Below are 13,279 nucleotides of genomic sequence, written 5' to 3'. Positions count from 1 at the left end.
AACAGTTGTGGGACGGAGCGGCTCGGTCCAAATTGAACGAGCATTACGTTACTACGGTGACGCCAGCCGGTGCGCGCGTACCACGCACACAACAGGACACCATTCCCACTTCACTTGCAGTTTTAATAGCAGTTTGTCTGCGCACAATAATATAATATATAAGTAATATATGATCTCAGGTTTTGGACAGGTGTAATACTGGTTTGGCTGCCATGTGCATGTCTGATGTTGTCAAGATCTTACTGTATATAAATTGGCTCAGTTTGGTTTACATTTCACAGCAAATTTTATCCTGATGGCCTTTGTGTTCATGTAATTGTTCATGGTTCTGACAACATGATGCGGACAAGTCTTTGAATAGCCCTCACAGATATAGCTTACAAGAGAACATTTATATATGCGTTAATTTCATAACAATGAAATGTGCATGGAGCGCTTCTTGTAGTCTTATTGGTACAAGCATACGCCACACACGGCGGCATTTCACTGTGGAGACAGTAAATTAACATGAAAACGCTGCGGGAAAACAAATATTCTCAAGTTTGGTCGGGTTAGTGGGTGGCAACGTAAGATGGCTGCCGGTGGCTTCACTTCTCGCTATGGTGATATAAGTGGCATTGTGAGTCTGTCTATAAGTCCGTGGATGTCGCCCACCGTAATCCATGGATTGCTCAAGACGTTTAGGTGAATGCACAGTCACATGGAAAATTAGAGGGAACATTGTCGAGGACCGAACTTGGCCACCCCTGTTCTATTATGATGATCGTGTATGAAAATATAATGTTTGATTTCATAAAAGCAAATGATAAAAGCTCATTTTCACTTTTTCATCATGGGGCATTGTGTCTCAAATTTGAAAGGATCTTATGGCTGCTTGGACTGATATTAATGTGTTTCTGCTTTTCCCAGTTCATTGAAGAGTAAAGAGCTCTCCCCTGTCATTGGCCACAAAGGCATCCAAGTGGCAAGTCCAACAGTGCCCCCTAACAGCAGTCCGCAGACCAGCAGCCAGTGCCCTCACTCCACAGAGCACAGCCCACACAGCCTGCGCAAAGGTCAACTTCAGCTTTTTTGTGTGTGTGTTATTGTTACAGTAATATAAATTAACAATATGTGATTTTTGCTCCCAGGTTCCAAAAAGTTGGCCCCTGTGCCTCCCAAGGTCCCATACTGTCAGTCAGGTGCGATGTCTGATCACTCCACAGGTCAGCCATCGCCGGTCAGCCTGTCCCCCACCCCGCCCAGCACCCCCTCCCCTTACGGACTGGTCTGCAGTCCAGGTCAAGTGCTGCCCCCATCCTCCCCAGGGCAGACCCCCCTGGGGGCGCCCCACTCCCTTTCGTCCCCACCCTCACTGACCGGGACGCTCACCAAATCGCGGCCCGCCCCCAAGCCCAGGCAGAGACCCAGCCTGCCCCCGCCGCAGCCGCCCACCATCCCCGTCGGGTTTGCTGGCCAGGCCCCTGCCCTGGTGCAGGTCCCGGCGCCCCAGCCTCCGGAGCTGGAGCAGGTCCTCGCCGATGGACTGTCCCCAGGGGAGAGCATGTCTACAGGTAAATATCAGACACAGGTGGAACTGCAGCGGCCCTCACTCAGACTGGCCGTGGCTCTGTCCAATGGAGACGGTGGACGGGTATAATAGACACCATGCTTGAATTCACCATCCCTAAATGAATGTCTTTGAGTAACTGTGGCCTTTTCCATCCGGAAGCTTGAGAAAGATAGGCTTGCAGGTACACTTTATGGACAAAAGTATGTATGTAAAGTACACGTGTTCTCTCCATTCATATGGGATACTTTTTTTTTAATCTTTTATTCATTTTTTAAGAGTAAGGGTCGGACTTCTTTTTAAAAGAAACGTGTCATCAATTTGACACACTATAGAGAAGAGTGCTGTTGACAACCCAGTCAAATTTGATTGATAATCTCAAAAGCTCTGGACGCATCCGCCGAATACCCTGAAAACACACCATTTCAACAGTCAGTAAAATGACATTTATTGATTATGACCTGGAAAAAATGATACTACTTCATCTAGCATATGCCTATACATAACTACAATTTTAAGTCACAAAAATACAGATATCCACTTATATGCTGTATATCTCACCGCATCGTCATTTCCACGCTGCAACTATGAGGCGCTCTAATGCGGCCACGCCAGTGTGATGCCCCTGTCGACATGTTGGCTGTCACTTGGGACTTTTTCCCCATTCATTCTTTCGGCTTCTCGTATTGATGTGTGTACACACATGCCTCTTTATATTCGCGACCACGTGAACGTCACTGCGGCAATGCCACACGCAGTTTTCCGTTATACTCATGCGTTGTGATTAAGAGGTCCCGGGACAACAAGGCACTTTATAGCAGACATGCCAACAAACTATTCAAAGGGAAGATGCACTTTTGAGTGAGTTTGGTGTGGAAGAACCTGACCTTGTCGTTGAATTCAAACGATTTATACTCATTTGAGATAAACTAAAGTTGCACAGACTTTCCAAAATTATCTTTTCGGAAAGCTCCACATGATCTCCCTATCTCAGTCGTCCCAATACTTTTGTCCATCTGGTGTATTTGTGAAGCAGTGTTATGGTTTTTGTATTCATGGCTTGACCTATGTGTAGATGTTTGCAGAAACATCTGGGGAAGCACATAGCTGGTCCCGCTTGTACCAAGTTGCCATTTGGGTCATCGTGTGCTCTCTCTGTATATATGTGTGAGCTGGGAATGTGCCCTAACCCTTAGAGGTCTCCGATATGTCAGCAGTGTGATGTTCTGATGATAAGGTGTTCTGTTAAGATACAGTGAGGGAAATAATGACTTGATATCTGAGGATGTTTGCTCACTTGAAAAGAAAAGTCTTCCATTTGTATGTGGTACTATACTTTATGTATCAGTGATTCTCAACTGCTAGGTCGGGACCCAAAAGTGGGTCGTGGATTTTTTTATTTTTTTTTTAAATAGTAAAAATTTACAGATGATCCTCGGTTTATGACGCATGTTTCTGTTTTATATTCTTTTTTTTCTTTTTTTCCAAAAAGTGTTCTTCTAGGTTGTATTGTAAGATTGTCATAGTCTGATGTACGAATCAGTGGTGCCTCGTATTGCGTAGCGGATTGGCCATTCAAAATGAACGCCGATTCATAATTTTCCCATTGGAGTCATAATGCGTCATTGCGTAATGTCATCAGATAGGAAAATTGTAAATGGAGTCTACTTAAATAGCGCTTTATCTTCATCACACATTAAAGAAGCCATAATTTTATTCACTTATCTCATTGAAACATATTTACTGTGAGCCGACCATTGAGCAAGGAGCCCCGGAAAGGTTTCCAAATAAATTTTCATGAACCTCCAGGATCCCACGTCGTACTGTAGCCAACAGGAGAACCAAGGATTAGCGAAGCATTAGCTAGGACAACGCTACAATAAGCTAGTGCACATGAGAGCGATGGATATAAAATGGGTCCAAAAACAAAACAACATCAACATTCTGTGTTCTCCCGTTAGCCGCTGCACGGTGCGGGATTTAAGTACGTTCCATTTGGCATTTTATTTTGATTAACTTGGATGAATCATTTATTGGACTATGATGCGTTTTTTGTGGAAAAGGACATAAAATTAACCAATTTGAGTTCATCTGGAATGAAAATATATAAAATTAACTCAGTTAACCAGGTGTGCAGCCAAACTTGGAGGAGTCACTGGAGGGAAGATAAATAAGGAATAAACACAAACTATACGTACAGTCAAACCTCGGTTTTCGAACGCTTCTGTTCTCGACCAAATCGGTTTTTGACCAGAAAATTCGAGAATTTTATGTCTTAGAACTCGTCCAAAAAATCGTCTCTTGAACTGAAAAAAGCCGAGCGTACCTGAACGCGACTCACTCGCCAAGTGTAGAAAAGGCTACAAAGCTGTCTATTCCTTAAGTCTGATATGTTCAACTTTAACTGTGTAATCGTAATTTGCATAATTTGTAGTCTGTTAATTGGAAAGCGAGTTCACGTGACACAACTTACCCTCGCGTTTGTGCGTGTGGCCGCTTGAACAGAATCAGTCTTCGCCAGCAGCGATAGCAGCAGGAAGTCTGGCGCTAGCGTGTGCGTCAATGACTGGTGGGTCCTTTTGTCCTTATTTCTTGTCTGCCATCTTGTCTCTCGCACAATGAATACAACTCCGCGATTTGTTCAGGGGTTTCAGAATCAAACCTTAATAGCCTATCATAACAATAAATTGATATGCATAAGTAACCAAATTTATACATCTGGTAGCTTAAAGTACGAATAAAAGTGTGCTTTCCGTCGAATAAAGTCGACACTTTCAATGACGCAGTTCCGAAATGGCGGTTGGGAAAAAAACAACAGCAAGGACATGTATTGCGACCCGCGTTCAGTTGAATACAAAATCGCGATTTACATTCATCTTTTTTTTTTTTTCTATAAAACAACTTAAATTCAACATCTATGCTTCTTTTTTCATAATTTGACGAGTAAAATATGTTAACAGGTTCATTGTATAAAAGAAAATACAAGTTTTGACTCACCAAGTCCGCTTTAGCAAGTGTACATCGCCAAGGTAAGGACAGGGTGGAAACCCAAAACAAATAGCTCTTTCACGGTTAAAAAAAAAAAACTCCTCAGAAAGCTTTTTTTCTTCAATTTTCTCTCTTTAAATTAGCAGTAACTCATCGCGGACTTACTGCACACATTCATCTCTCGTTCAGTATGAGGGGAAAAGTAAAGTGTACATTTATGCTCACATCCGTCACGGCTCTACGTTGGCACGGGCCTTTCAAAATAAGAGTGTTCACATACAGTTTAATAATTTTAACTGAATACAAAAACCAATAACATTAGGAATTTGCCAGTTTTAATCTTTATCTTTAATCTTAATCTGTTTAGGGGTTTTTTCAGTTAAGGTAATTTCTCAATGACTGCTTCTACTAACAGGCTCTATTTTATGAGGTTTTATAAATTCGGACCAGGGTTACAGATGCAGCCACAGGCACTCACCAACGAGCCCCACCTCCAGGCTTGGCTCCGGTCAAGGGAAACATCTATCCATATATTTTGCTCATCCCTAGTATCGTGATACATTAGGTTTGGTACAATACAAGGGAGGTATATTTTAAAGTGGAATATTTGGGTTTGAGTGGATGCGCTCACATCTTTTTTGTTTTGGTTTTCGTTACACAATTTGAAAATATAATAGTACAGTATTACTTTCCTAGACATTCCTAACAATACATTTTCTTTATTCTTCTTAATGTCTGTAAAATTAGGTCACGACTTGGTGACAATTGACAAATGTGGGTCCCAGGGGGACAGCAGGGGAGAACCACTGACGTACAGTATACTACAAATGGATGGTGATGAGACAACCGCACACCTAACAATAGTTGCATCCTCAGCAATAGCCATGATGTTATCATAAACTAGTTGAGATAAATATTTGAGAAGGATAGAGGGAAGAAGAGGAAGGAAGCATCAAGGGAGAAATAGGACAATTTGTGAATAGTAAACCATGAATAGGCAGGGGTTGTTTGAATGCATTTTTTAAACTAATATTCTGTCTCGTGTCATAATCCTTAAACAACCATAAAAATTGGAGACTTATTTTCTTTACAAGTCAGCAAAATGGCCAATTATTTCCCCCACTGTAAACAGTATATAGCGCTCATCCTGTAACCTATATATCTATTTTTATATATCTATGGTTCTCTTGTTCCCCCCTGCTACTATTTTGTACCCTGCAGCTGTGTGAGGCCAGGGCTTCAGTTGGGCTAAGTGTGAGGGGGACATTTAGGGTAAGCCAGACCGCCCACGCCCCATGCGCTCCATCTTTCACTGCCTGGCCTCGTGCTGTGGCTGCCTCTGGGCTCTCCTGCGGCCTGCCTCCAAACGCGCCAGCCTCTCCCAATCAGTACGGACATATCAAGCATTCACCCCCTTCTTAATAGGCGGACGCCATTGTCTCTTTGCATGACACTGTGCATGGCTCAAGGACTTCCCAGAGTGCACCGCAGCGTGCCCACATTGCAGTCACTTTACCGAGGTTCATCAGAAAGCCCTTTACTGTGGAACCTCTGAGGTCCAACGCAATCGGACGCGGGACGCCATGCAATAGCTGATGATCTTTCGTCAACTATTCAACGTAAAACCTTCTTGATATTTGACAGTTGACACAGCTATACAAGTGTGAAAATAAGTTATAAAGACACTGAGGTAGTGTTGCATTCATTTGTAATTGTCATGGAACGGTTTAAAAAAAAATAAAAATAGATGACCAAAACGTCGATAGCATTAGGTTAAGCGGAATTCTCAAAGGCAAACCTATTGTTTGTTTGTAATTACAAAGTGTAATTCTCTTTGTTTTATGTTTAGTTTAATAGTAACCTGCAACTGGCAGTGACAAGCGTCAAACAACAAAAAGTCAGAATAGCAGCTCAAATCTTGAAAAAAGTTACTTTATGTATGACACATGTATCACAAAGCACCACTTTGCCTCTTTTATAACCTCTTTTGACGCTGCATCTTCTTTTAGAATAAGCCATCGAAAAGTAATCGATCCTTTGTCGGAACAGAACAGGTGTTTATGCATCGTTCTTTTTTGTTTCCTTGCCATATTTTGTCCGCATGTATTCCAAGTTATACAACTTCAGGGTGTGTTGGACTTTGGAGATTCCACTGTGTCAAAACATTATTAGCCTAACGCTAGCAGACATCGCCCTCTAAACAGCCGCCGGTGTATGATGTAATGATGGGTGGGGCACCAGTAACCACACTTTGGCAAGTTCATCGCTCCTCCCTTTATTTTTGGTGGTGGCGCTTCCACGTTCAATCACAAGCCCATCAGTCTCAAATACTGTACAAGCTCAGCAGTTTTTTATTGAAATAGTTTACAACAGGGGTTCTCAAACGTTTGGGGTTCTGGGCAACATTTATGTTGCCATGGAAATCGTTTATTTACAACACTTAAGACAGCTGAGTGTTCAAGAGAGTGGATAGATTTGTTCTCAAGCTATTTTCAACACTTTAACTTGTTCATTATTGTGTAAAAATAACACATGGCATGGGGACAGACCAATCGTATAGATTTATCAAAAATAGGAATTTGACCATATTTAACTCATTCACTGCCAATGACAACTATAGACGTCAAAAATCCAAGCAAACAGCCAGTTAATTTTGAAACAAATAAAATAAAATAAAATTAAAATTTTAATTTAAAAAAAAGAAATTTCAATTTAGTTTTAGCTATAGTCTTCTGACTAAATATAATTAAAACCCTAGTCATAACTTAGTCACCTGATTGTATTTGAGTTTTAATCCAACCTTTAGTCGACAAAAATAAGGAGGAATTTTAGTCGACTAAATTGACTTCTGGAGGTCGAGACCCAGTTTGTGGTCTCAGTAAGACCAAGACCGATCACTATGCACGATGGTAGCACTTAGCAATGAAATTGTTGTCATTGTTGTTATTAATAACAATGGGGATTAATAACTATGAATGAAAACAATGAATAACTAAAACTAAATTCAAATTTCTTGTCAAAATTTGCACTGGCTGTTTGCTTGGATTTTTGACGTCTATAGTCGTCATTGGCAGTGAATGAGTTAGACATACTGTATGAGGTTCCTGGTGGACAGAAAGGATAAATGACACAACATTATTGCAAATTATTTTGCAGAGCCCCAAGTTAATTCTCACAGCTGCTCAGGAGTCCCGGTTTGAGAACCACTGGTTTAGACTGAAAAGCAGCACATGAGCGTCCATCCAAGCCCACCTGATGTCTCTCACACACACTAACAACACACACACACGCACACGCATCTTGTTGCCTCTGTGTTGGCCTTTTGTCGTCAAAAGTGTAACAGTAACGTTGTCATCGTGTGACCATTTTTGTTACTGCATTCTAGTGGACTGCAGCGTGGACTCAAAGCAAGCCAATCAGGGTAGACATTGTGTTGCCTGTTGAGTTCATATCTTCCCCCCGAAATAATATTTCTGCTCTTTCATTTTTTTTTACACTTCATCACCATCCATGTTGTCCTATCTGTCCTCCTCCTCTCGTTCGCTGTCGCCATTCACCCGCCACACATTAGATATCTTCAATTACGAAATCCCCTCCATCAATGTCAATCTGGACAGCCTCATCGACGAGTTCAGCGGCGCCCCCTGCAGGAGGTCCCGGCCCATCACCGACTCGCCGGCATTGGGGGAGGCCGCGCCCGAAGAGGAGCGGCTGGCGACCACTCTATGACGTCGCTAATTGCCGCCAAAGGCCCGAGGGAATAACACACCGCTTGGCCTCATCAATTTAAAAAAAAAGAAAAAAAAGAAAAAAAAAAAGAAGAAGAATCTATATCCAGAACTGAAAGAAAAACACCAAAATGCCACTTGGGTCAAACAGATGCCTTTAGGAAGAAAGACTGGATTATAGCTCATTTCTTTATTATTTATCTTTTTTTTCTTTGCTTATTAGTGTTGCACTGGTATGTTTTTTAATCATTTTTGGTTTGCCTTAAATGCAATTTGGTTGCATGATTATGAGATAGATTTCATTGGGCGTGACATGGATGTGATACATTTGCTTTACAGGGTATCTTCACTGTCAACTGAGTTGATTTCCTCAAATAATGGCCACCAGCATTTTTTTAAATCCACTTCATGATTACTAAGCATCTATTAGAGTAAGAATTTCTCCCCTCATTTAAATAAACAGGGCCATATGTGCTATTCAAGGTCAGTATGGAGTTGCAGTGGTGAACACAGTTGACTCACAGTTGAGGGGTTCTGGGTTCGACGCCGGGTACTCCCACATTCTAAAAACATGAAAAATTGTCCATGAGTGTGAATGGTTATTTGTATTAATCTACTTGTTCTTCAAGGGTGAAAATGAATTAAATATCTATTTGAGGAAGGTGTTTGTTTTAGGTGGAGGACACACCCAGTCTAATTCTCTGTTTGAGATACCAAGACTTTTGGCATTATAATAATACAAAATAAAATTATAATACCGGCGTTCTTATCCCGCATTTGCGTAAATGTCAGCTTTACAGATAGACATCTATTTGAGGGAAGGGAGTTTTGTTTTTGTTTTTGTTTTTTGTTTTTTTTTTTGAGTGCATGAGGAAATCCAATGCCAAGTGTCTATATAAGATGATGCTTAATCCTTCCAGGTCATTGTTTTTTCATATTTGTTGCATAAATGTAACCTTTACAGATGCCAGCTCCTCTCTGCAAATAGTGTGTGTTTTCTGAAGGAGAACATGAGGGATCTATTTGAGGAAGGTGTTGAATTTCTTAACTGGATAATCTGCGGCCAATTCTCTATTTGGGATGATACCTAATTATTTTCGTGTGACCCCCTCTGGTGTGTAATTGTCAGCTTTGCAAATGCCAGATCCTTTCTGCACATAATGTGGTTTCAAAGGTGAACAAGGATGCATCTATTTGAGGAAGGTGCTTGTTTTTTCTGTCGTGGATGTCAGATGCCATGCAGGTCCTCTTTGTAAACATTGTGTTTTGCAGCCATAACTTGTACAATGTCAGTATGAATCATATTGAAGGTAATTACTGTTTTTAATTTTCCTGGCAGGCATCTATTTTTAGCGGAGGCCACTATTTGATAAAATCTCCCAAGTTTTGACATATTAATACCATGGGCTCACTTTTTTTTTTTTTTTTTTTTTACCTGCACAGTGTGGCCAGAATGTTAGTGCAAAATTTGGGGAGCCAATCCTGTGTAAGCCAGTATCAACAAAACCTCGCTATCTGGAAAGGTGGCAATTTATTTATTTGGGGAATTTAGCGAACAAGGATAACTCGACACTGCCTTTTATGTTCAAGGAATCTCGTTCAAGTGCGTCAGGCTCAGTCACACCCTTGCGTGTATATACAACACAAAAAGAGTGTACATAAATAAATGTATATAAATCAGAGATGAAAAGCTATATGAAAAAGGCCTATCTCAATTCGATGTATATACTGTATAAGTGCTGATATTTATCACGTGTAGACAAAGTGAGGTTATTTTTGTCCCACGTTGAAGGAAAATGACAGTTATTTATTGTATGTATTTGTGTATTTATTTATGCTACAATCAGTTGCGTTTTGGAAATATGCGCTAATAATAATTCCCCATCTTTAAAAGTGGGAAGTCTAAACTGTAAAAGTGAAAATGTGCATACTTAGCAACTTTTGTCTCCATGCTTCTGCACAAGTTATTGACTGCTACTCGGACAGCAAATAAGACTCGAGGTTGTTGTCTTTTCTTTCTTTTCGTAAAAATGTCTTAAGTGCAATTACAGTTCTTACACATCCACCTGTGTCCAAAAGTTGAGAGAAAGCCATTGATTCGTTTTTTTTAGGTGTTGTCATCGTTGTTCAAATGAATCGATTTTTTTTTTTTTTATGTTGGGGGTGGGGGGGGGGGGGGGGGGGGGGGGGTCTCATCTCACTAATTTTTGCAAGTCTTTATCAAGGTGAAAATGTGTGTGTGTTCGGGGTCCTCAACACAACACTCCCCAAGCTCATTCAATAGAGTCCCCTAGATTTTTTTTATTTTTTTTTAGTAACCCCCCCCCCCCCCCCCCCCCCCAACACCAATTTCATCAATCAACATAAACTTCAGTGAGCATATCTATGATCACAGGATGCACAAAAAAAACGTATCAAGGACCCATGCCTGAAAATCAACATTAAGTCAGCCATTTTGGTTTTAATTAAATTAAATTAAATTCCATGTCTCATACTATGACCAACTCCTACTGGGGAATTTGACCAAATGAGCCGCAATTGGAAATGGTTATCCTAGACTACTACTAAAGTACCAAGTATCCAAGATTGTTGATCACTTCGAGGATTCGTCATACAATAATAGAAATGAGGTCCGGTTCAGCAACGCTGCTTGCATTTTTGAGTTTATAGAATTTTTATTTATTTATCAGGAAAACATGTAAATGTGATGTATGGTATGCGTCAGTGTGCGTGTGTGTGGTTTTGGAGAATTTTCTGATCATGATATTTATTCTCTAGGTAGTTGTGGTGATTATATGCCGACATTGCAAGTGCCCTCACAATTTTATTTATTTTTTGGACAACTATGGGCATAACACAGACTTTATTCTACATGCTTGGATCTACCAGGAGGCTGACTGAATGTGACACATTTCAGAAACATTACTGTTATGATTTGTTTATATTTTTATAGGCCATGCAACCTGCTGGCATGTATGAACATTATCCGCACAGTATTACTGTAAAGCTTTGGTGCATCATCTGCCTACACGCATGAATTCATATTCGCATAGTGGCTGCAAACTCTCACAACAAGGCACAATGTCATCATTTTCAAGAGCTTTCCCCCCCCCCCCTTCAACTCTGTTCACGTTTTCTACCCGATGGCTTTTACCAAACATTTTAATGCCGTTTCTGAACTCACCTTCCCACTGCTGGGCTGGGTCAAATTTTGATTTAAGTTATAAAAAAAAAACACAAAAACAAAAGAACAAGGGGAATTATGGAAAAGCATGCACCTATCTAGACTTTTTGATAGTTTTGTGTCCATCACTGTCTTTTTAGGGGTTGTAAGAGGGGTGCAGGATCAGCGGTGACTTTTATGAATGAGAATGTGAATCACAATTACGTTTTTGAAAAATAAAGGTCCTATGTGAGAGCAATTTGAGGTACAAAGATGGAGGGGTGATGTTGCCTGTGGATATGCTGCGTCCTCACAACAGACAAACAACAAGCACCATGAGCCCACCTCCCATCCCCTTCATCCTGCTCCTGCGCTTAGCATATCAAGTGGAACACAGTGTGGACTGTGAAGCCTACCTGCAATCCTGATCAGAATGTCAGAAATAAATAAATCTACAGATATATATTAAACTCTACATTTTTAATAATGTCACATTTTACGTGTTTTCATTTGTCTTGAAAAGTTTCCTGATTGACTTTTCCATGAGCATGTCTAGCAGTTTGAATGGTGTGGAAAACTTGATAATTTCTTTCAGTATTGAATTCAAAGTGACTCTTGCATATGATTGTTAGCCTACTGCTAATTTAAAAAAAAAAAAAAAAAGTACCATTCACCATATGGTGTAGTTAAAGCGCTATATGAAAAGCAGTCCATTTATTAACCATTTCAAGAAATCAGAATATAATTTATATATATATATATATATATATATATATATATATATATATATATATATATATATATATATATATATATATATATATATATATATATATATATATATATATATATATATATATATATATATCAAAGTATTTCCTGTGTAACTTTTTTCACCACTGGAATGGATGACTATATTCTAATGTATTATTATTTAGTATTTTATAATTAAACAAAAGACAATAAAAGAATTGAGCAAGGACGAGAGTTGTACAGTAGGCTAAACCTTCAAGTTTTTATTTCATGTTTTACAAGTGCTCAATGTGGCCACCACAGACAGCATCAAGCCATTGAAAATTCCTCCCAAAATCACCAGGTTGATTGCAGCTCATGTTTTTTTTTTTTTTTTTTTTTAAGCACTTCGTCAGGTTTTATCTCCATGTTGGTCTGGATTAAGTGGCCCACTGGCCATTGTTCTCTCACCCCTACTTTGTATATCAAACTTAACCCATAAACTGTTTGATTGAAATGATCTCAACTTCATATAAAAGGATCCTAAACTGTATAAAACTCAATTGATCTTTTGAATGTATTACTTATCCTCCTGACTTACTGGCATATAAAAGTAATAGGTATGGTGTGTTTAGTTCATTGGAAACCTCCCTGTATGTGTGTAACCTGTAAGACTGGCCAGGCGGGATGACACACAAGGAAACCAGAGTTCAACGATGAATTTCGACATTGTGCAATCACACACATCACATTAAAGTCAAGGGTGGGGACATACAACATTCATTTTGAGCATTTTAATAGTATAACAGGTCCCCTGAATTTCAGGATTGTGGATTGATGAGGCAAGACCGAGTCATGCCAACTGACTGTAATCCAAAGCTTGTGTATCTCCTTACAGAACGGCTCGTCTCCATGAGATACGGCCTGGCGAGATGCATCAATAATTTGTTGTGGTGATCTGCAGTGGAAAGTCTCCAGTGGTTTAAATCTCTCTGTGTTGCTTGGTGTCAATGCTGCAGCAACAATTTAAAAGAGTTGCATTTTACAACATTCACAGGTTGTACGGCAAGTCCTCAATTTACACATTTTTGAGCTTGGAGGTGTGCTCAGCTAATGCTG

The 13,279-nt window shown here is 40.0% G+C and overlaps 2 protein-coding genes across 5 annotated transcripts in view; one reads left to right on the top strand and one right to left on the bottom strand.

The window, feature by feature from the left end:
* Window positions 1-10,423, top strand: part of arhgap44a (Rho GTPase activating protein 44a) — a 45,696-nt gene extending 35,273 nt beyond the window's left edge. For 3 of the 4 annotated variants that reach the window (XM_077528380.1, XM_077528382.1, XM_077528379.1), the window contains 3 exons: window positions 910-1,055; window positions 1,131-1,553; window positions 8,109-10,423. In XM_077528380.1, the coding sequence (XP_077384506.1) occupies window positions 910-1,055; window positions 1,131-1,553; window positions 8,109-8,266 (727 nt within the window). In that variant the 3' untranslated portion in view covers window positions 8,267-10,423. Of the gene's footprint in view, window positions 1-909; window positions 1,056-1,130; window positions 1,554-5,758; window positions 5,810-8,108 lie in introns of all 4 variants that reach the window. The other variant, XM_077528381.1, reaches the window with a different exon arrangement.
* A 2,006-nt stretch (window positions 10,424-12,429) lies between these two features.
* Window positions 12,430-13,279, bottom strand: part of LOC144023071 (RING finger protein 222) — a 2,401-nt gene continuing 1,551 nt past the window's right edge. Inside the window, exon 1 of the mRNA XM_077528369.1 lies at window positions 12,430-13,279. This exon is cut by the window's right edge and continues 1,551 nt beyond it. The gene's annotated coding sequence lies outside the window, so the exon portion shown is untranslated.

Source organism: Festucalex cinctus, chromosome 1, assembly GCF_051991245.1.
Source record: "Festucalex cinctus isolate MCC-2025b chromosome 1, RoL_Fcin_1.0, whole genome shotgun sequence".
Taxonomy (NCBI): Eukaryota; Metazoa; Chordata; class Actinopteri; order Syngnathiformes; family Syngnathidae; genus Festucalex; species Festucalex cinctus.
Note: the sequence above shows the minus strand (reverse complement) of the source record. Positions and strands in the feature narration are given on the sequence as shown.